This window comes from Narcine bancroftii, chromosome 1 (assembly GCF_036971445.1).
Source record: "Narcine bancroftii isolate sNarBan1 chromosome 1, sNarBan1.hap1, whole genome shotgun sequence".
Taxonomy (NCBI): Eukaryota; Metazoa; Chordata; class Chondrichthyes; order Torpediniformes; family Narcinidae; genus Narcine; species Narcine bancroftii.
The window spans coordinates 26,903,817-26,926,549 of record NC_091469.1 but is presented as its reverse complement, the minus strand read 5'-3'; the positions used below and the strand labels follow the sequence as shown (position 1 = coordinate 26,926,549).

Sequence of the window (22,733 nt, the reverse complement as noted above, 5' to 3'; positions counted from 1 at the left end):
CCCCTGCCATATGTAGAATTTGCTATTGTCACTTTATTAAAGCAAGGGTCTGTTAGCCTTCTCAGCGGACTATAATCTGACAGAACAAAAGCAAGGCATTTGGTTGGAGCGTTGTTATTATTTGATCCTCAATTGCCCTCTCTAAAGAAGCATTATTTGATCAATCCCATACTACTGCTAGTGCCATTTTAGCTTTGTGCAAATTGACTGCCTGAATTACAGAGATGATCCCTCATCCCTTATTTATCTTCCCCAACAATGCAGCTCAACCTCAGCAACCCACCAACAGTCCAGAATCAGAATTTATTGTCACAAACAAGTAACAAAATTCAGTGTTTTGCAGGAACATCAGAGTGCAAACGTTCATATAAACCACCTTACAACAATAATATATATTTTTTTAAATACACAAAAAGTAAGGCAGTATCTCTGGTTCATTGATTATTCAGGAATCTGATGGCAGCAGGGAAGAAGTTGTTCTTGTGCTGCTAAGTGCTCGTCTTTAGGCTCCTGTATCTTTTTCCTGATGGTAGCAGAGTGGAGAGGGTGTGGCCTGGGTGGAGGGGGTCTCTGCAGATAGAAGCTACTTTTTTTAAGACACCACCTCACGTAGATGTCCTCGATGGAGTGAAGTCTGGTGCCCGTGATGTCGTAGGCCAAGTTAACAACCCTCGGGAGTTTTTTTCTTGTCCTGAGATTTGGCACCTCCATTCCAAATAGTGATGCAACCAGCCAGAATGCTCTCCAGGATACACCTTTAGAAGTTTTCGAGAGTCTTCGGTGATCCACCGAATCTCCTCAGATACCTCACAAAATATAGCCGCTGGTGAGCCTTCTTTATGACTGCATCAACATGGAGGCACCAGGACAAATCCTTGGAGATGTTGACACCCAGGAATTTGAAGTTCTTGACCCTCTCCTGAGCCTTCAATGTGGACTGGGTCGTGTTCCCCGACTTCCTCCTGAAGTCCATAATCATCTCCTTGGTTTTGAGGTCGAGGTTATTATAGTTCACTTCCATATAGTTTTGGTTTACACTGTGCAGAATGTGAAAACAGGTAAGCGACATGAAAATGGAAACCTTTGTCACAATTATATCTACCCCTTGGAGTCCAAAATGAGAACTTTGAACCAGCATGTTCTTTGAAGTTGATTAATTCTGCCTCACTCTGATCTCTAGCTCAGTAGCTCCATCTCCTGGATAAGGCACAGTAATGACAGAGGTGAAAATAATGGTTTTGCTTCTTGATGTTGTACAGCTTCCCAGATTGAAGATATAAAATGCAGGACCTAAAGTTATAGTGGCAAATCCAAGTTGAAGACAACACAGCCCTGTTCTGATGATGGGTCTTTGATCTGAAAGATTAACTGTTTCTCCATTTGCAGATGCAGCATTTTCACTTATAGTTCACTTTTAGGTAGTAAGCTTTTTTCAGGTGAGATGACAAGCACATTTTGATGCAACATTTTTATTACATATAATGTACTGGCTAACAGAATGATGGAAGAAGATTCAGTGAACACATCTATGTTAGTTTAGTAACTTCCTTTTGTGCTTTATAAACCATTTAATTTTCACTCCATCTTAGTTGACATCTGAGACTAAAAAAAATGGTATAATTTACTTAGGGGTTGATTTGTTTACATTTCTTTAGATGCTGAACCCCCTGTGATTGACAGGTGTCGATCACCACCTCCCCTCCTGACTCAAGAGGAGATGTATCAGGCCACATGGGAAGAACCACAGTTTTCAGATAATTCAGGTAATGTGAACTGTAGATTGCAGAAGCCAATGTCATTAAAATTCAAAATGTTCTTACCTGAAGTTAAACAATTTGCTGTTTATTTCATCATAGCTATGCATCAAAGTAGCTATTTCTTGCTATGAAATAAGTTGTTGGTTCTGAGTTGTGGGGCAGGTGGAGCTGGAGGAGGCCATTTTTGTCTGTTCATCTCCTTGAAATGACACAGAACTCAGTGCCTCTCTCTCTCTCTCTCTCTCTCTCTCTCTTCCACCCACAACACCAGGAAATGAGCACTTGGCCCAGTGCAAGAAGAGAGCAGAGGCCTCAGGTTCTAGGGAGGCTCAACACCTCAGAGCCTTGTGGCCTAAAAGCCCTTTATCATAAATGCCCATTTCTAACCCAGCAAGAAATTCTTAGTCAGTTCCCTGTCATGGCCAAGCTATCTATCCCTGCATGCCTGTAGTTGACTTTTGTTGATCCCAATGAACAACCATCCTCAGAGGGTTTGTCTCACCACATGAAATGCAGAGCAAAATTGATCTTCCATTTACTAATAGGTGCTCCGTTGAAGATTAAGAAGACTCATTCGCTTGGAGATTTCTTCCCTCGAGGGGAGACGATTGTGCGTTACACTGCAACTGACTCTTCAGGCAATAAGAGGATTTGTGATATCCATGTTGTCATCAGAGGTACAAAGCTGTGTGATAATTTGTGTTGCAAAAATATAATCATGCTACAGTATATTGATGGGGTTACAGATTTAAGGTTATTCAGAAGCCACCAAGAAAGGGAGGTGTGTCAACTTTCTTCTTAAGCAGCATCTTGCGGAATTCACTTAAAATGAAGTTCTAAAGGAATTGTACAGGTACTTGAAAGGGAAAGAATTTGCAAGGTAATTTGGAGAAGAGCAGGGAAGAATGGGACAGTTGGTGAATTATTTTAAAGAAACCAGCATAGGAACAATGGGTCAAATAGCCTCCATCTGTTATTTCAGATTTTCCGCTGATTATTATTTTCTTTAAACTTAAATGTTACAATAATGTTTAGAAACTTGAGATAAAGTCCCTTCAGAGTCATCAAATGGCTGTGAATCCTGGCAGCCACCTCCTTTGATGCTACTGCCTCTTATACACCCATAACCACCATAAGGCCTCCTGTTTATTCCAACGGTGAACCTGTGCTCCAGTTATCCAAGTCACCCTCCTCAGCTCCTCGATCCAAAACCCCAATATGATTAGGGAGTTGTCAATACCTGAGGCACTTTGGGAACTAGGCTTAACTTCAGCTGCCCATGAATCCCTGTCGTGATACCTGGACGCCACAAGCCAGTCTCCAACACTCAGCAGCGTGGTGCAAGGCCTTCAGCTGCAAAACCCCTCTCTGGGTCACTACTCTGGTTTCCAATGAGAAAGGTCCTTTTTTTAAAAATGTAGACATGCAGCACAGATACATGCTATTTCAACCCACGTGTCCATACCACCCAATTTAGACCCTGGTCCCAATTGCTGGTGCTGTAATGGTGTTCTGCTAACTGCTAGGCCAACCGTGCTGCCCTTCACCAACTGTACCATCCTCTTCCAGGATGCTGCTTCTTGACTGGGGTGAAGAACTGGGGGAGGGGGGGAGTGGTTGAATCTTCACCTGCTCTGCTGTCCTGCACTGGTCCGCTAATCTCCCAGAGCCCACAGCCCTTGTGGTCTGGCCTGCCAAGCGAGGGCGTCATCCTGGTTACAAACTTCCGTGAGTTCCCTGATGTAAAAATAAAACACAACCAACTCCATTCTACAAGAGGTCCTGAGTTTTCACAAAAATGCTGGAGAAACTTAGTCATACACCGTTCTTTATTTTGCAAAGATAAAAAAACATAATCAACATTTTGGTTCGAAGCCCTCCATCAAGGTATGCACAAAATGGAATAAAATGGTGAGGGAGAATGGGAGACGCACAAGTCCACAGGCAAAAGGTCATAGCTGGATATGGGTGGGAGGACACAGGAAAGTTGAGGTGATGGGGGAGGGGGTAGCTCTGAATAGAGAGGGGTAGGAAAGGAGAAAGAGAGATGGGGAAGAGGGGGAGATGGGGGAGTGACCTAATGGAAACCAAAGAAGTCGATGTTAATGCCATCCAGTTGGAGAGAGCTTGGGCAGAATATCAGGTGTTACTCCAATTTGTAGATAGCCTTGGTTTCACAGTGCACAAGGCCATGGACAGGCATGCCAGCTTGGGAATTGAAATGATTGGCCACTGGGAGATCCCTGCCATTGTTCCGGACAGAGCAAAGGTGCCTAGAGAAATTATCTCCCATTCGGCGTTCAATCTCTCCGATGTAGAGAAGGGGACAACGGGAGCACCAGATCCAACAGATGACCCCCACAGATTCACAGGTGAAGTGTTGTTTCACTTGGTAGGACTGTTTGGGCCTCCTAATCATGGTGAGGAAGGAGGTGTGGTCGCAAGTGTGGCACTTCCTGCAGTCACATGGGAAGGCATCAAGGAAGCGACCAGTAGGAAAGGATGAGTGGACCTTGATTAAGGGCTTAGGTCTGAAACATTGGTTATATAACTTTATCTTTGCTACATAAAGAACACTGTGTGACCTGCTGAGTGTCAGCACATTTTTGTGCAGAATATCTTGTTTAACTTAAACCTGTCCTGAGCTGTGCAGTGTGATGATCAGGCAGTAGGATCCTGTGGAGGAACACTGAATGATGAGTTGCTGCTCCTGCTCCTCCTGAGTCCACCCCAGCCCTGCTCTTATCACAGTTGCAGTGGTTCACTGGCAAGGCACCCATTGCGCTTACCCTGGATGTTGCTGGTGGACTGTCTTCCTGAACCATTGCTGTCCCAACATTAGGTCATGCCACATTGGTGTTGAAGAAGCAGATTTAGGATTAACAGCATGTCAGGATAGTATGTGACAAGAGGAGAACCCACAGGTGGTGTTGCTCCCTGCTCCTAATCCCCCTTTCTCCAGTGCCAGATTTAGCTTCAAGTTAAACAAGCTACAGTTTAGGGCCTCACACAGGCCTCAAAAATATATTAATGTATGTTAAAACTATCTTAAGTATTGTTTTCAGGCTATACTGTTATAATCTACAATTGAGATCAAGCCAACCAAATGATGAATATGTAATCAGTTAATGCATTCATATGAAAATAATTTGTATTGTAATTTTTTAATAGGGGGCCTCCAAGTTTTAAATAGCTAAGCAGGGCCTCGTCAAGTCTAAATCCGGCATTGCTTTTCCCTCACTTTATAGGAGGTGCAGCATTATTGTCTTTGCCCTTGGTGGTTGTGTCACAGGACATGGAATTGTTGCTGTTGTCAAACCTACATAGAGTGGCCACAATGAATCTTTGAAAGAGGCAATGTTAATGTCCTCTGGCAAGGTATCTCATTAGATAAATTACTCCGTCGTGGATGTGCCAAGCTTCTCATGCTATTAGAGCTTAATCCATCTTGACTAGTGGTGCATAGTCTTGCTAGGATATGATATTTTTTACAATCATATTTGTTTTCCTCCGTAGATACTGCTTGTGACGTACCTTATACTCCTTTGAATGGAGGCTTCTCCTGTATTGCTGATGACTTGGGCGTGAATTGCACATTGCACTGCTTTGATGGATATGGGTTGGCTGTCGAACCAAATGAAAGCTACTATTGTGCTCATGATGGCTTGTGGATTCCAGCATTCTCTACTGCAAGGCTTGATTGCTCCTGTAAGTGACATTGACTAGATAGGACCATGGGTTGGCTTTCATTCATAAGATTTGTCAATGCAGGGATCCCAGAGGTTTTGCAAGTTGACGTCACTCCCTCTGGAAGTAAACTAAATCTATTTATTAAGTGGATTTCACCATCAACTCTGCAACTGATATTTTTGGGAATAGACGAGAAGTGGATCAGGAATCTCAGACTCCAGCTCCACACGTTTGATTGGATAGTGGGGTTTGGAGTAGGCCGTGAAAGGTCAGCAAGCTCTTGATTTTGTACCCTGGTTTGTAGAATAGCAGAATATTTTAAAAATTAGGCCTGAGGATATGGAGCTTGGATAGAATTGTGGTTAAGCAGCAAGAAATGTCAGGAGATGGGTCAGATCTCGATTCCCTAGTTTCTACGTCAAGTATTTCTAATCCAGATGCTGGCATATCTGCCTGGTCCCGTCTGCTTTCTGTCAACAATGCAGTCATGCCATTTCCAGTCACCCAAACTATTTCATGGGTCATTACGTGTTTTTTTTTAAAGTAATCATTGTAACACTAGGAAATCCAGCAGTCAATTTGCAGACAGCAAGCTCCCTATAACAGACAACCTAATTAAATAAGAAACATTGGTCAGAACACTTAGGAGAATTTTACTGCAGTTCTTCTGCATTCTTCCAAGAGAATATGGGTGATTTTAAATTTAAATTTAGACTTACAGAACGGTAACGGGCTCTTTCAGCCCACGTGCCCATGGCACCCAACTACACCAAAATGACCGACAACCCTGGTACATTTTGTATGGTAGGAGGAAACAGAAGCACCCGGAGGAAATCTACACAAACACGGGCAGAATGTACAACCGCCTTACAGACAGTGCCCTATTCGAACCAGGGTCGCTGAACCTGTAACAACATTGCATTAACTGCTTTTCTCACAGTGCCAGTTACATTGTTGCATCTTAACACTAGCCGCTTTCAGGTGCACTCTCCGCCAAAAGCGCGCCTGCAGAAGCAGATTCAGACTTGTGGAACGGTCATTCAGATGGCGCAGCGCTGGCCACCTCAAAGGGACAGCTGCACGGGAGGCACCTTGGTGCGCAGTCTGGCTCCTGATCCTTCGGGATGTCAGGGTTGGGACGGCTGGCGCAGGCTGTGCTGACTGTCCGCCCTGGCCTCCCCAGCATTGACGTCATGCACCGAGGGGCAGCGGGGAGGGGGGCTGTCAGGCATTCGCCAGCTGATTGTCATCCCCTTAGCAGCCGTTTCAGGCAGTTGCATTCAGGTGCCCAGGGGGACTTCAGTGCTCCGGCGATTATCCCTTTTGGAGGAGGGTTGGAAAGTGCACCTTGGAGGCGCCTCCTGCTCTTCAGATGGCCTCCCGACAGCCGCATAGGGGTAGAATATGCAGCTTTACATCGGGGTATTTTGGCCACCTAAAAGTGCCTAATGTAACTCCATTGAGTAGTGAGGTGGAATGTAAGCCTCGAAGATATTTGTGCTTGAGTTTCTCTAGTGTAGTTAGAACCAGAGTATAGCTCACTAAAAATAGAGAAATTAATGTAACGATGTTCAGTGATGGAAATGTATGGATATGAAACTAAGGGTGGGAAGAGACTTTGAATGGTTTTCCTTTTGTAAATAATTTATTGTTAATAAAGTCTATTTTTGGTTAAAAAGAGGTGTTTCAGAAACTGGCTCTAGTTTAGCGAATCATTTATTTATATGACTAAATTCAAAGGTTCTAGTACTAAACGCTGAGGCAGTCCACTATCATCCTGGCTGAAAAACTGCCCTCCATAATTATGATGCTTGTTTTATTGTAATAGAGAAACTTGGGTTCTTTTAAAACAACTATATTTATTAGCTAAAACACACACAGACAAGACCTTGTGGAGGCATCCATTGTGAATCTACCCAAGCTGCAACAGCTCATCTCCGAACTCCCTCTAGTGGTCACAATTAGTACTAGCACTCGCACCAGCACTCTTATCAGTACCTCCCCTTTCCTTGAGATGTTTTAATCTAACAACATGACGCATTACGAAAGTATTCATTTTAATTTAAAGTTAAACATAAATGTCAACACAAGCATCAGCAGCACAAACTTTTAAAGTGTGAAGTTCTTTTTCTTTTGGTGATTCAGTCTTTCAGGGCTTTGATAACATGTATGGATCTTGTTAATACAGGTGTTTGTGTCGACTCTGCTGGTCCACTACTGACTAGCACTGGTGCTGTTTTCTCTGTGCAGGCTGGATCTTCTGCATTTGTTTGTTCCTACAATGTCTCTTGCATTTTCAACAGGGTCTTCTCAGTCTTTGACCGTCCTCTTTTTTTTACAGTGTAGGATCTTGGATTTACTTCCTCCAGAACTGTAGCTTTTTTGTCTCAATGTTAGCTTTGAGCTGCACAGAATTTGCATGGATATATAGGTTTATCTTCATTGCCCTGATGTCACGCTCATGGATCAAGTTGACCTTTGCCCCTGTGTCCAGCTTGAAAGGAACATTTGCTTCCTTTGTGCAATAACACATTCCACTTATCCTGCTCAGTTCTGTTTACACTTGGCGGTTCAGTGTCTGTTAGGTTATAATCTTCCTGCACTACCACACCAATATAAAGGGCAGTTTCTTCTATAGTGTGTACTGTGTGCACCTTTTCACTTCTGTTTGATTTCCCTTTGGAAAAACATTGCTTTGCACAGTGATTCTGCCCTTTGCACTTATTACAGACTTTTCCATAGGCAAGGCATTGTTTTGGTGAATGTTGAGGGCCACGTTGTCTCTTTGGTTTCCTATGTCTCTTTTTTGGGTAGATGTGTGTGGACACACACTGTGGCTATGCCTCTGTTTTCACTGGTATTTGCATTATCACCAAACTTTTTCGTGTGCTACAGAGCTAATTCACTGGCATAAGAAATCTTCACCACTCCAGCTAAGGTAAGCTCTGACTCTTGCAGCAACCTTCTCTCTCACTTTCATATCAATAATCCCAAACACAATTTGATCACAGATAATTGAATCTTGCTGGGATCCAAAATTTCATGGTTTTGCTTTTAATTTCAAGTCTGTTAAAAACGTATCAAAGCTCTTTGCCTGCAGATGCATGTACAAATAAAACACGTATGTCTCAAACGTTTCATTTTTCTTTGGTGAATCTCGATTACCTTGTCGAACTTGCCCTGGTCTTTTTCCTTGGCAGAAACAAGTGTATTGAAAACCTCTCGTATTTGAGATCATCTCGTAGATGATATAAGATCTAAAGAGCATAATGTTGAGTCCATTTGGGTAGAGATAAAGAATAACAAAGGGAAAAAATTATTGCTGGGTGTTATCTATTGCCCACCAAATAACAATAGTTTAGTGGCACAGGAAATAAATAGAGAGATAAGTGAGGCATGTAATAATGATACGGCAGTAGTCATGGGAGACATTAACTTCCACATAGATTGGGAAAATCAAGTTGGTCGTGGGAGTCTGGAAGAGGACTTCATAGAATGCATTCGCGATAACTTTCTTGAGCAGCATGTTAAGGAACCAACAAGACCAAATGCTCTCCTGGATCTAGTGTTGTGCAATGAGATAGGTCGAGTAAATGATGTAATAGTCAGAGACCATCTGGGAAATAGCGATCATAGTATGATTGAATTTCTCAATCAGATGGAAGGGGAAATAGTTAGATCTAAAACTAATATATTATGCTTAAACAGGTGTGACTACCATAGGTTGAAGGAGGAATTGGGCAGAGTGGACTGGGAGCACAGGCTCATTGATGAAACAGTCGAGGAACAGTGGAAGATTTTCAAAGAAATATTTTGTAATGCTCAACAAAAATATATTCCGGTCAGGAAAAAGGGCAGCAAGGGAGGGAAAAATCAACTGTGGTTAACAGAGGAAATAAAGGAGAGTAAAAAATTGAAGGCGCAGGTGTACAAAGCTGCAAAGAGCAGTGGGAAACTGGAAGATTGGGAAAATTTTAAGAGACAACAAGGGGTTACAAACTGGGTAATAAGAAATGGGAAAAAGGATTAGGAAAGTAAATTGGCACAAAATATAAAAACAGAAAGCAAAAAATGTTATAAATATATAAAATGGAAGAGGGTGGCCAGAGTTGACATAGGACCCTTGGAGGTTGAGAAAGGAAAACTGGTAGCAAAAAATGAGGAAGCGGCCGAGGCATTAAACAAATATTTTGTGTCAGTCTTCACGGTGGAAGACACATCCAGCATGCCCAAGTGCGGAGTTAAGGGTGCGAATGTTGGGGAGGGCCTTGATAAAATAGTTGTTACAAAGGAAGTAGTGATGGAGAAACTAATGGGACTAAAGCCAGACAAATCACCTGGTCCTGATGATATGCATCCAAGAATTCTGAAGGAAATGGCAGAAGTTATAGTTGATGCATTGGTGGTCATATACCAAAATTCCTTGGATTCTGGGCAGGTCCCGGCAGACTGGAAGACAGCAAATGTCATGCCACTTTTTAAGAAGGGATGTAGGCAGAAGACTGGAAATTATCGGCCAATTAGCTTGACGTCTGTAGTTGGAAAAATGCTTGAAGCTGTCATTAAAGATGAAATAGTGAAACTTTTGGAACGTAAGGGTTCAATCAGGCAGACGCAGCATGGTTTTAGAAAGGGAAAATCTTGTTTGACAAACTTGTTAGGATTCTTTGAGGATATAATGGGTGCGGTGGATAGAGGGGAACAGGTTGATGTTGTATATTTGGATTTCCAGAAAGCGTTTGATAAGGTGCCACACAAGAGACTTATCAGTAAGTTACAGGAAAGTGGAGTCCGGGGAAGTATATTGGCCTGGATTGAAAATTGGTTGTCTGACAGGAGGCAGAGAGTCGGGATAAATGGGAGTTTTTCAGGTTGGCAGAGAGTGGTAAGTGGGGTGCTGCAGGGGTCGGTGTTAGGCCCACAACTGTTCATCATTTACGTTGATGACTTGGAGGAGGGGACAAAATGTGGTGTAGCCAAGTTTGCGGATGACACCAAATTGAGTGGAAGAGCAAATTGTAATGAGGGTGTGGAGAGTCTGCAGAGGGATATAGTTAAGCTGGATGAGTGGGCAAAGGTCTGGCAGATGGAGTACAATGTTAGTAAGTGTGATGTTATCCACTTTGGCAAGAAAAATAAAAGAGATGAATAGTATTTAAAGGGTGAAAAACTACAGCATGCTGTTGTGCAGAGGGACTTGGGAGTGCTTGTGCATGAATTGCAAAAAGTTAGGTTGCAGATGCAGCAGGTTATTAAGAAGGCAAATGGAATGTTGGCCTTCATCGCTAGAGGAATTGAATTCAGGAGTAGGGAGGTAATGTTGCAACTGTATAAGGTACAGGTGAGACCGCACCTGGAGTACTGTGTCCAGTTCTGGTCTCCATATTTGAGGAAGGATATACTGGCTTTGGAGACGGTCCAGAGGAGGTTTACTAGGTTGATCCCTGGGATGAAGGGGTTGACTTATAATGAAAGATTAAATCGTCTAGGATTGTATTCGCTCAAGTTCAGAAGAATGAGAGGAGATCTTATAGAAACATATAGGATTATGAAGGGTATGGATAGGATAGATGTAGGAAGGTTTTTTGAGCTGGCCGTGGAAACTAAAACGAGAGGACACATTCTCAAGATTTGGGGGAGTAGATTTAGGACAGAAATGAGGAAAAATAGTTTTTCCCAGAGAGTAGTGAATGTTTGGAATTTTCTAACCAGGGAAGTGGTTGAGGCTGCCTCATTAAACATATTTAAAATTCGGTTAGATAAATTTTTACATGATAGAGGAATTAGGGGTGGGGAGAAGGCAGGTAGGTGGAGTTAGGTCATAAATTAGATCAGCCATGATCGTATTGAATGGCGGAGCAGGCTCGATGGGCCATTTTTGGCCTACTCCTGTTCCTACTTCCTATGTTCCTATGAGGTCCTGCCACATTAGTAGCAGTGCGATCTTCCATGAATTTGGTTTGCTATCGAGTCCAATGGCTTTCAGATGCAGCATGAATTTTTGTTTGAACAGCCTCCACTTCTGGTTGACATTTTCAGTCAGCGTCCGTAGCCTTTATATTTTCCATATCTCTGCTGATAACGACTGATGCACACTCTTGGTGTTTCTTCCACTTCTGGTATCATGCATACTCCCGGTACCATGTGATGTTTCTTTAATAAAGAAACGAGTTCTTTTAAAGCAACTTTATTTATTAACTAAATCACACACAGACAAGACCTTGTGGGGGCATCCATTTTGAATCTATCCAAGCTACTACAGCTCATCTCCCGACTCCCTCTAGTGGTCAGGATTAGCACTAGCACCTGCACTAGCTCTCTTATCAGTACACATTATCACTTTCTATCTCCCATCACTTTTTTGATCCATTTGACTAGCTTACTTTCTATCCTCTGAGCCCTAACCTTCCGTACAATGTACAATGTAGGATTTTATCAAAGACTTTACTAAAATTCATATAAGTAACAACAAATGCCTTGCCATGGTCCACCTTATTCTTCAAAAAAATTCTATTGTTTGTAAAACATTATTTTTCACCAACATGAAATAACATCTATTTCAACGCCAGGAGCATTAGGAATAAAGGGGATGAACTTAAAACATGGATTAGAACAGGGTCGACATCAGAACAAGTCTAAATGGGGGGTATTAGGGTAACCGCGGGGGGCACAATCTGACATTCAAAAACTCGCTCAGTGGTGGGGGGGATTGGTGGTGGTGTCTGCCTAACTACCTACCCTCCTACCATCAACCTCCTCTGTGCACCACTGCCGTCACACTTCCACCTCCCTCTGATGTAACAAACAAATGCGCTGCTTATATTGCATGGAGACTAGTGACACTAGCGAGGCTAGTGCTGCTTGTGGGGGGGGGGGAGATAGGGGGTCACAATGCCTTAATGGGGGGGGGAAATGCTCATGAATCCCCCCCCCCCTTGGCACTGGCCCTGGATCAGTACGTGGAACTACGATGATGTGGCCATGATAGAGATTTGTCTGGAGGGTGGACAAGATTGGGTAATACAAGTATTGAGGTTTAGATGTTTTAAAAGGAGTAGGATAGGAGGTAATGGGGGAATAGCATTACTGGTCAGGGATAGTATCATGACTATAGAAAGGGAGGACACTGCTGAGGGAGTGCCTACTGAGACGGTGTGGGTGGAAGTTAGAAATAGGAAGGGAGCTATCACTGTGCTGGGAGTAGTCTCTTTGACCCCAAATAGCCCTCGGGACACCAAGGAGCAGATAAACAGGTAGATCTTGGAAAGGTATGGGAAATACAGGGTTGTTGTTATGGGAGATTTCAACTTTCCTAATATTGACTGGCACTTCCTGACACAGTATGTGGACCAGTCAACGAGAGGAGAGGCCATACTGGAACTATTTCTCGGTAATAAACCTGGTCAAGTGGCATTCCTCTCCATGGCTGAGCACTTTAGTAAGAGTGACCACAAACAACTCCCTGAGCTTTAGCATAGCTATGGATAAGGATAAAAGCAGACAAAATGGGAAAGTGTTTAATTGGGGAAGGATAATTACAATGGGATGAGGCAGGCACTAGCGAGAGTAAATTGGAAACAGATATTCAAAGGTGAAAGCACAGAACTAATGTTGAGGAAGTTTAGGGAACACTTGTGCTGGGTTCAAGATAGATTTGTCACAATGGGACAAGGAAAAGCTGGTAGGAAAAAGGAACCGTGGTTGACGAAACAGGTGGGGCAACTAGTCAAGAGGAAGAAGGAAGCATACATTAGATATAGGAAGCAGAAAACAGGAAGAGCTCATGAGAAGTATATGTTAGCCAGGAAGGAGTGTAAGAAAGAACTTAGGAGAGCTCAAAGGGGCATGATAAGGCCTTGGCATGCAAGGTTAAAGAGATCACAAAGGTGTTCTATGTGTATGTGAAGAACAAAAGGATGATGAGAATGAAAATGGTATCACTTAAGGATAAAGGAGGCAACATGTGCCTGTAGGCAGAGGAGGTTGAGAAGATCCTAAATTAATATTTTGCAAGAGGTATTCACAAGAGAAAAGAACCTTGATCAGGGTGAGGTCAGAATAGAACAGACTAGTGTGTTGGACAATATTGAAATTAAGGAAGAGGAAGATCTTTTTTAAAAACATAAAGATTGATAAGTCCCTGGATATGATATACTCAAAGTTGCTGTGGGAAGGGAGGGAAGAGATAGCTGGGGCAGTGGCTATTATCTTTGAGTCCTTTTTGGCCACAGTGTGGGTGCCAGAGGACTGGAGAATGGCAAATGTGGCCCCTTTGATTAAAAAAGGTAATAGGGAGAATCCTGGGAACGATAGACCAATGAGTCTTTCGTCAGTGGTGTGAAAAATATTAGAGAGGATTCTTAAGGATAGGATCTATGAGCATTCAGAGAAGTACGGCCTACTCAGAGATAATCAGCATGGCTTTGTGAAGGGAAAGTCATGCCTCATGAGTCTAATTGGGTTTTTTGAGGAGGTAAAAAAGGAAATTGTTGAGGATAGGACAGTAGATGTAGTCTATATGGATTTTAGTAAGGCCAGGTCCCCATGAGAGATGTTCAGTAAGTCATAGGGCATGGGATCCATGGAACCTTGGCTGTATGGATAAAGAAAATTGTCTTTCATGGAAAGCAGAGAGTAGTAGTGGAAGGAAAGTACTTGGCCTCCAGGTCAATGACTATTGGAGTTCCGCAAGGGTCTCTTCTGGGACCCCTGCTCTTTAGGATCTTTAAAAATGGCCTAGATGTAGAAATGGAAGAATGAGTCAGTAAGTTTGTGGATGATATGAAGGTTCGTACAGTAATAGTGGTGAAGGTTACCGAAATTTACAAGAGGATATAAACAGAATGCAGAGTTGGGCAAAACATGTGGCAGATGGATTTCATTCTGGATAAATGTGAGGTGATGCATTTTGGAAGGACAAACCAGAACAGGGTTAATGGTCAGTTATTTAAGAGTGTGGATAAACAGAGGGAATTTGGAGTCTAGATCCATTCATCCCTCAAGGTTGCCACGCAGATTGATAGGATGTTGGGCTTCATTAATGGGGCATTGAGTTCATGAGTCGAGAGGTCATGTTGCAATTCTAAAAATCTTTGGTGAGACCTCACTTGGAGTATTGTGTTCAGTTCTGGTCACCTCATTATAGGAAGGATGTGGAAGCTATGGAGAAGGTGCAGAGTAGATTTACCAGGATGTTGCCTGGTTTGGAAAGTAAGTCTTATGTGGCAAGATTAGCAGAGCTGGGACTTTTCTGGAGCTTAATAGAGGTCCACAAGATTAGGAGAGGCATGGATAGGGTGGACATGCAGCACCTTTTTCCCAGGGCAGGAATAGCAAAAACCAGAGGACATATGTGCAAAGTGAAGGGAGGGAAGTTTAGGGGAGACAGCAGGGGTAGCTTTATTTACATAGAGTTGTGGGTGCCTGGAATGCCTTGGCGGGGTGGTGGTGGAGGCTGAAACATGAGGGGCATTTAAGACACTCTTCAGCAGGCGCATGGATGGAATAAAAATAGAGGGTTACATGATAGGGTTTTGTATTTTTTGTAAGAAGTATGTGGGTCGGAAAAACATTAAGGGTTGAAGGGCCTGTAACTGTGCTGTAGTTTTCTATGATTCCATGTTGGTTCTCCTTAATTCTCCCCTGGCCGTACAAATATTGATAGATTCTATATCTCAGAATCCTCTCCAGCAAATTCCCTGCTACTGACATCACACTGACAGGTCTGGGGTTACCCAGATTATCCTTACAGCCCTTTTTAAATAACAGCTCTACATTTGATATCTTCCAGTTCTTTGGAACTTCTAACCTCAGTGATGAATTAAAAATATCTCTCAAAGTCCCAAAAACTTCCTGTCTGCCTTCCCACAATGTTCTGGAATGCACCTGGTCTGGTCTCCCTCCCTCCCTTTCCACTCCTGCCTCTTCTACTCCACAATAAACATATTCTCAAAGTATTTTTTTAAGGCCTTCCACATCTCCTCTGGTTTGACACATAGACATCCATCCTGATTTTTGGGGGACCTATTCTTTCGTTCGTGACCCTTTTGTTCTTAATATACAGTACGTATCATTTTGGATTGTCCCTTACACTGTCTACCAAAGCCATCCCAATTTTGTCACTGTGCTCCTACGCTCTTTGTACTCCTAAAGAGATTCCCTCAAACCTGTCTGCCTGTACTTTATATATGCATCCTTTTTATTGATCTGTGCCACTAAACCTTTTGTAACCAAGGTTCCATTACCTTGCCATTCCTACCATTTACCCTACTTGGAACATGTTCATCCTTGACCTCCTTTATCACACTGCTAAACATTTGACAGTCATCATCTTACTCTCTAATATTTGCTAACTCCTGTCTAATCATGTTGAAATCAGCCTTGCCCCAATTTAGGATTCTAACCTGAGGACTAGTGTTATCCTTTTCTATGCACATCTTAAAGCTAATAAAATTGTAGTCACTGCTCCCAAAGTATCCAAATTCTCAGTTACCTGACCAGCTTCATTTCCCCAGTACAAGGTCTAATATTGCCTCTTCCCTAGTAATCCAATCCATATATTGCTGGAGAACATTCTCCTTAAACCTAATAAAGTTCACCCCATGAATCCCCTAACAATTTGCTATTCACAGTTAGTGTTGAGGAAGTTGGAATCTCCTCCAGTCCAAAACCACTCTTCACTATATCTCTGCTATGGCTACAATATCACGTTGCTCTGCACCCTAAGCTTGTACGCTTTCCCCGTCAGGCTCCTTGCATTAAAATAAACACAACAACGTTTATCTGTCTTACCTCTGCTTCAACACACTCCTTGCCTTCCTCGCTATCCTTAACCTCCCTCCATCTTGGATCCCAGCCAGATCAGTTTAAAGCCTCCTGGGTGAACATAGCAAATCTTCCCACCAGAACATTGGTCCCCTTCTGGCTCATGTGTAACCCATTTCTCTTGTGTAGATCACCTCTGGCTCAGAAGAGATCCCAATTGTTTACAAGTCTGAAACCCTCGCTCCAGCACCAACTGCTCAGCCATGTGTTAAGGTGCTCTATCCTCCTATTCCTACTCTCACTGGCATATGACACTGGTACGTGACACTGGTAGTTATGCAGAAATTACCACCTTAGAGATCCTACTTTGTAACCTACATCCTCTTCCTAGATTTGTTTTTCAAGACCTTACTCTATCAGTGCCATTGATACCAATGTGTTGCCTGCTCTCCCCTTTAACAATGCAATGGACTCGATCTGAATTGCTTCTGACCTGACTACCAGCAGGAAACATACTATCTGGGAGTCTCATTCTTGTCCACAGAATCTCTTGATAAACTCTCTGACTATCGAGTGTCCCTATCATTATCACTCATCTTTTCTCTCCCCCTCCCCCCCTCCACCTTTCCATTTTGAACATCAGAGGCAGACTCTGTGTTGACAAGGCTACTCTGACTTCCTCCTGGTAGATCATCACCACTGACGACCACCCCAACCCCCCCGCACCAAACATCATCCAAATGGTCTACTTGTTACTGAGCAGGATGGTTCCTGCACTCTCAGGGTACACCTTCTACCTTATGGGTGGTCATCCAGCTCCTCCTTGACTGCCGCTTCAACAAGACCACATCACTGAAGCCCTTATCTATGATGTCCTCTGCATCCTTAATGATATAGAACACCCTGTATGTTCATCTGTAATTCCACCTCCTTGATCTGGTCAGTAAGGTATAGAGTATAAATGTAAACCATGACAGCTTCATATCATCAGTGACCATCTTCAGCTACCAAATCTACAGGAATTATGCCTCATAATTTTTCTATCTGTTTGCTCCCAAAAAAACTCATAGATGTGAATCTCTCCTCGGATGTCTCAACCTTGGACCACATGAAACACTCCACAATTTTGTTTTCTGCTATAATATCAGACTACTAAGATCTCTCAAAGAGGAAAGGATCATCAAGATAGAAATTAATCTCGTCGGTAACGTTTAGCATGCTTTGTAGTAGCAACTTGGTTATACAAACTGCAATTCTCCAACCCTGCTAGCCCGTTCTCATCAGGAGTGATTCTGGAGAAATCTGAGCAAAGATCATCTTATCAACGGTTGTACACGAACGTCCAATTCAGCGTGATTTGCAACTTTTACGTCATTAATTTCTGTCCACATCAAAGTTATTTCCAAGACAAGGACCAACGTCGTGCACAATATAATTTTCACTCCATTTTTCTCTGCTCACCTGCTGGTTCATTACTGAGCTCCAGATCTCCACCAACCCATTTCCCAGATCAACCAAGTGACTTTTCCAGATGCAAAATTCTTCAGCTTTTTTACTTTTGAGCTGGTTGAAGGTGGAAAGGATTCTGGATGTACTGGATTTTCATCAAGCATCTTTCCGGATACTTTTAACAGGTATCACAAGATCATGATCAGAAGCAAGTCTGCTTAAAGGAAAAGATGAGCCCTTATTCCATTTCAGTAGTGTTACATCAATCTGAATTCCATCTGTCCCAAAACACTTAATTGCTTACTGGACAAACTTGCTAAGCTATTAGGAAAATTTATTTATGGCATTTAACTGAATATATCATTTTTGTTTTTAACCATTGCAGTGAAACACATTGGGAATAATGGCCACAAGAAATTTGAGATGCAGTACAATGTCAACCGGTGTGAAGATCTCACTTTGCTGAACAACTTTGTAAAGGCTTTCAACAACACTTTAACTGAAATGGTAAAAACAATCGTTGCTGCTATGTCTTTGAGTGCAGTATATTTGAAAGATTTTTGAATTTCTTTCACAGGAATGCTCCATTTTTGAGTATGTTTAGAGCAGAGAATGATATATTTTTGAACACTTAAGAGGATCAAATTATTTTGAAATTCTACCACAAGAATGTTCACTTTCTAAGTAGGTTAATTTTAACTTTTTTATCTTAATGATACAGTATGGTTGAAGCCCATCCACCCCATAAAACCTCTGCTAACCAACCAATCCCGTACATTTTGGAGCAGGGGTGGGCAACCCTTTAATTTTTAATTTCGACATACAGCACAGTAACAGGCCATTTTGGCCCACAAGTCCATGCCACCCAATTAACCCACACCTCCTGTACGGACACGTGGGTCAAAATGGCCTGTTACCATGCTGTATGTCGAAATTAAAAATTAAAAGGTTGCCCACTTTGGGTGGGATGAAATTGGAGCACCCAGAGAAAACCAATGAAGGTCACAGGAAGATGTACAAGCTCTTTATAGACATTTCCAGTTTCAAACGCAGGTCACTGGCACTGTCATAGCATTGTACTAACCACACACTGAAGAGTGATTTTTTTTTTGGACACTTTGGAGTGTCAAAGAATTTAGAGATTTTAAAGAATTTAAAGCAGACTTTAAGGCAAAGGATTGCCCAATAACAGTGCAGGTTCAATGGGCTGTGTAGCCAGTTTATCTCCAGTCTTTGCATTTTTATGTTTTCAAAATTAACATCAACCGTTTGCATTTAAACAACGGATTATGTCCCACTGAAGTATTTCATCAAACAAAATTTGATCCTGAGGAGGAACTAAGGCAGATAAGGTAGGTTCCAAAGGATAGCTTCAAAGAGGAGAGAAACTTAGAAAGATTTTAGGATGAAATTCCAGAGTCCACACCTGAGGCAGCTGAAAGAACAGCCGCTGATTGTGAACTAAGAAAATCAGTGATGCACAAGATGCCTAAATTGTAGGAGGTCAGATATCCTGCAAAGTTACTGGCCTGGGGGAGATTATAAACACAGGTAGTAGTAGGGAGATCAGAAGTCCATTGAGATAATTGAGCACAAGGAAGTGGCCTTTGACATTGAGTCTTTACCAGGGCACCACTGTGCAACTTTTGTTCCCCTATGATCCCCGAAGTAGATCCTCTATCTATATGTGCATGATTATAACTCGACTTATGTTCATGCGGACTCTTTGTGAAAGCCTTGAGAGATTCAAATGAGTGTTGGCAAAATTGTTGATTGCCAAAGTTTTGAATTATTTTTTTACTCTCTTTTTAAATGTTTTTAGATTCCATCCCTGTGTGGTAAAGATAATGACATTCAATGTGAAATGGAGGATTTCCCCAGAGGGCAGTGCCTGGAGTACAATTACAATTATGAAAATGGTTTTGCCATCATAGGTATTGGGTTTAACTTTCTTACCATTATAATGTGGCATTTCTCAATGAAAATACATTTGTTGTCCAGTTAGCCCCATCTACTTGAGCAGGTCAGATAGTACCTCTACTCATTTAGCATTCACAACCTGATGACTAGTCATTAATCTGCGATGTTAATTCTCTTCACAGATGTTACCAGACCAATTGTTTCCTATATTTTCAGTTTTTATTTCTGATTTCGAGAACTGCAGCATTTTTGCTTTTGTGTACAATTTTGCTCGGTGCATTTTTAGGTTTCTCCTTGAATGTTGAGGGGAGGGGGACACAGAGAGAAGAGGCAGCCAAGTTTAAGATGGGGATTTTGGCACCAGAGTTGAAATATCATCTTACCTAAGTAGAAAACAGAACATGAGCCTACATGTATCTGGATGAGCTGAAGTTAAGAGGCAAAATCAGTTATAGAACATTAATGATTAGCTAGAATGGTTTGACTTGTTTGCTAGTACACTTTGATGTTGAAACAGACTGACCGGGAAGATTGTTAGAAAGGTCCAACTGAGTAGTGAAACCAACTCAGGAGGCCGCTTATCTTGTTTATGGGCCTTGTGATTATTAACAGTCTGACATTATGGTTTGGTTAGTAACAGGTTGAGGATGCATCTGTTACAAGATTACACTCCTCTGTTGCAAATACCCTTTCTCAAGTTATTAAATAGATTTTTCACAACTGTCCGAGAAAAAAATAAGGTTTCATTGCTTCCACTGTTAGTGTCAATTCACATTCTCGTACTCATTCTTTTCATCAGGGCCAGGATTGTGGGGAGAGAATTATGAGCCGCTGAATGAAATGGATCACTCTTATGATGAGTCAGAGAATTCCCATCAATTGCAAAAGCGATCAACCAAGCAGGAAATGTTACCTCTGAAGACAAAGAGGCAATCGAATAGGAAGATAAGCATAAGGGCTCAAGAAATTGACCAGAAAATTAATCTGGTATTTAACATTAGTGGTAAGTGCAGCGATTCTGTGATCCATTGTCGGCCCAATCATCCCAGATAGTTTGGGGGAATCTGCATCTTGAAATCTAGAAGAGCCTAAGTCAAGAAATAAAAATGAAATTACCCCTAAAACCTGTTTTCCATCCTTGGCCGTTCCTGAATCTGATATACTCTGAGCCATAGAATTACACAGCACTGAAAAGGTCCTTTGGCCCAACATGTCCACACTAACTAAGTTGACTCTCTGGTGCAGTCCCACTTCCCTGTGTTTGGACCACTTCCCTGTGTAAGTCCTCCCTATCCATAAATCTTTTCAATTATCTTTTGAATATAAGAGTTGTTCCCGCTTCTACGGTTTCTCTGGCGGCTCGTTCCGGATGCAGGCCACCCTCTCAGTGAAACAGTTGTCCAAAGCACTGAATCCTTTAGTTTCCAAAAGGTGGTCAATATCAGCCTTGACTTGCAATCTCTTCTCACTTCTACCTTCAGGCAGAATCTTAGGCCTCTAGATTCAACAACAGTTTTTTTCCAACAACTATCAGATTTTGAATATCCCTGTACAACTTTAACCATAACACTACTCAAGGGCAACCAAAGATCTTCCTACTCTATTGTAATATCACATTTCTTTATAAACTAACTGCAAATGTGAATATTTGTCTATAATATGTAATATTTTTCTATCCTTTTAAAATATATATATATATATATATATATAGTACAACTCTGATTATCCAAAATGATCAGAACCGGGCCTATATCAGATAAATGTTTTTTTGGAGAACTGGTCATTTTTTAAAAACAGCCCAACAGCAAATCACTTGTATCAATGTTTAAACAACAACAAAAAAAGGGAAGGCTTTTTAAGCATTAAAATAATGTTTAATTCTCAACAAATAAATGGTGGCCGCAATGCTGCTTCCAATCGCCGAGACTGACCAACTGCCGATCCCCAGGGAGGCTTCCCGAGCCAGTGGAACATTCAGTGGCAAGTTGGTGGGCTCCTGCCTCCCCAGTCACTTGAGATCCTAACTCCCAAGTCCCGACTCTGAATCCTCCCTTAAGCCTAGTGCACAGGCACACTGGAGAATCCTGTGTGCATATGCGGTAGTAGGCTGAGGGGTTCGGCATCAGGAGCTCCGTTATGCTAAGGAGGGAGGGAAGGGGAGAGAATGCCACTGAGCCCAAGGTCTTGCTCCTGCCTGGGCAGCCGCTCTCCTTGGTGACACCAGGACAAGGGATTCAGCTGACCACTTGCGGCTGGGAGTCAGTGGCACGCAGTTTGAGAGGGAGAGTTGGAGAGAAAAGTCAATGGGGAAGGTAAAAAACAAATGAAAAGAGAGAGAGGAGGGAGTTGCCTGAAATGAGGACAATTGTCGTTCTAATTTCATGTCGAGTTAATTTTCTTTTAACCTATGAGGTCAGTTCGGCTCAGAAAAAAATTCAGATAAATGAGGATTTTGGAGAATCCGATTTCAGATAATCGGAGTTGTACTATATTATTTTTTATTCTTTTTGTGTCATTAATTAATTTATACTTATTTATTTGTGTATTTTATATACCTGTGTACATGCTGCAAGCAAGAATTTTAGTGTATTTGTTTTTTGTACTTTTGTGTTTTTTTCATAAACTTTCATCTTCCCATGTCATCTCACAAGCTCTGTAGTAAAGAACAATGAAGATTTATAACCCTCTGTGTAAAGAAATGTCTCCATATCTCAGTCCAAAATGGTTGCCCCTTGATTCCAAGACTGATTTTGTATTATCTAGCTCAAGTATCTGCTGCTTGCAAATCCTGGGATTGGGGGAAGTCGAGTAGTAACTGTGGCTTTAAAGAAGGAATAAACCTGGAATCATCCAAATGACTAACATTGAGTTAATACAGGGACTAACTCAATGTTGCAACCTAATTTGTCAGTGTTGTGCCAGATGCACCCAGTAAAATTAAGTAACAATGGTATTCAGTAGTGCCATTAAGTGGCAAGTTACTTTGTTAGAAATTAGAAAATTACATACATTAAATATTAGTAAAACAAGATCTTTTTAAGGCCATTCAAGTCCACTCTCCTTATCTTGCAACATTTCTTCATCATCATTCAACAGTATCGCTATGACAGAGAAAAGTACCCAGCTGGTTGTAGAAAATATTTGCACAATATG

The 22,733-nt window shown here is 42.0% G+C and overlaps 1 protein-coding gene across 3 annotated transcripts in view; it reads left to right on the top strand.

Annotated features, from left to right (window-relative positions):
* The window catches only part of svep1 (sushi, von Willebrand factor type A, EGF and pentraxin domain containing 1), a 198,974-nt gene that overhangs the window by 21,322 nt on the left and 154,919 nt on the right, over positions 1–22,733 (top strand). For all 3 annotated transcript variants that reach the window (XR_011353075.1, XM_069922936.1, XM_069922931.1), the window contains exons 5-10: positions 1,656–1,763; positions 2,303–2,434; positions 5,274–5,465; positions 18,046–18,167; positions 19,483–19,594; positions 20,380–20,583. Coding sequence is in view for 2 of the 3 variants with exons in the window: in XM_069922936.1 (XP_069779037.1) it covers positions 1,656–1,763; positions 2,303–2,434; positions 5,274–5,465; positions 18,046–18,167; positions 19,483–19,594; positions 20,380–20,583 (870 nt within the window). In the remaining variant the exon portion in view is untranslated. The remainder of the gene's footprint in view (positions 1–1,655; positions 1,764–2,302; positions 2,435–5,273; positions 5,466–18,045; positions 18,168–19,482; positions 19,595–20,379; positions 20,584–22,733) is intronic.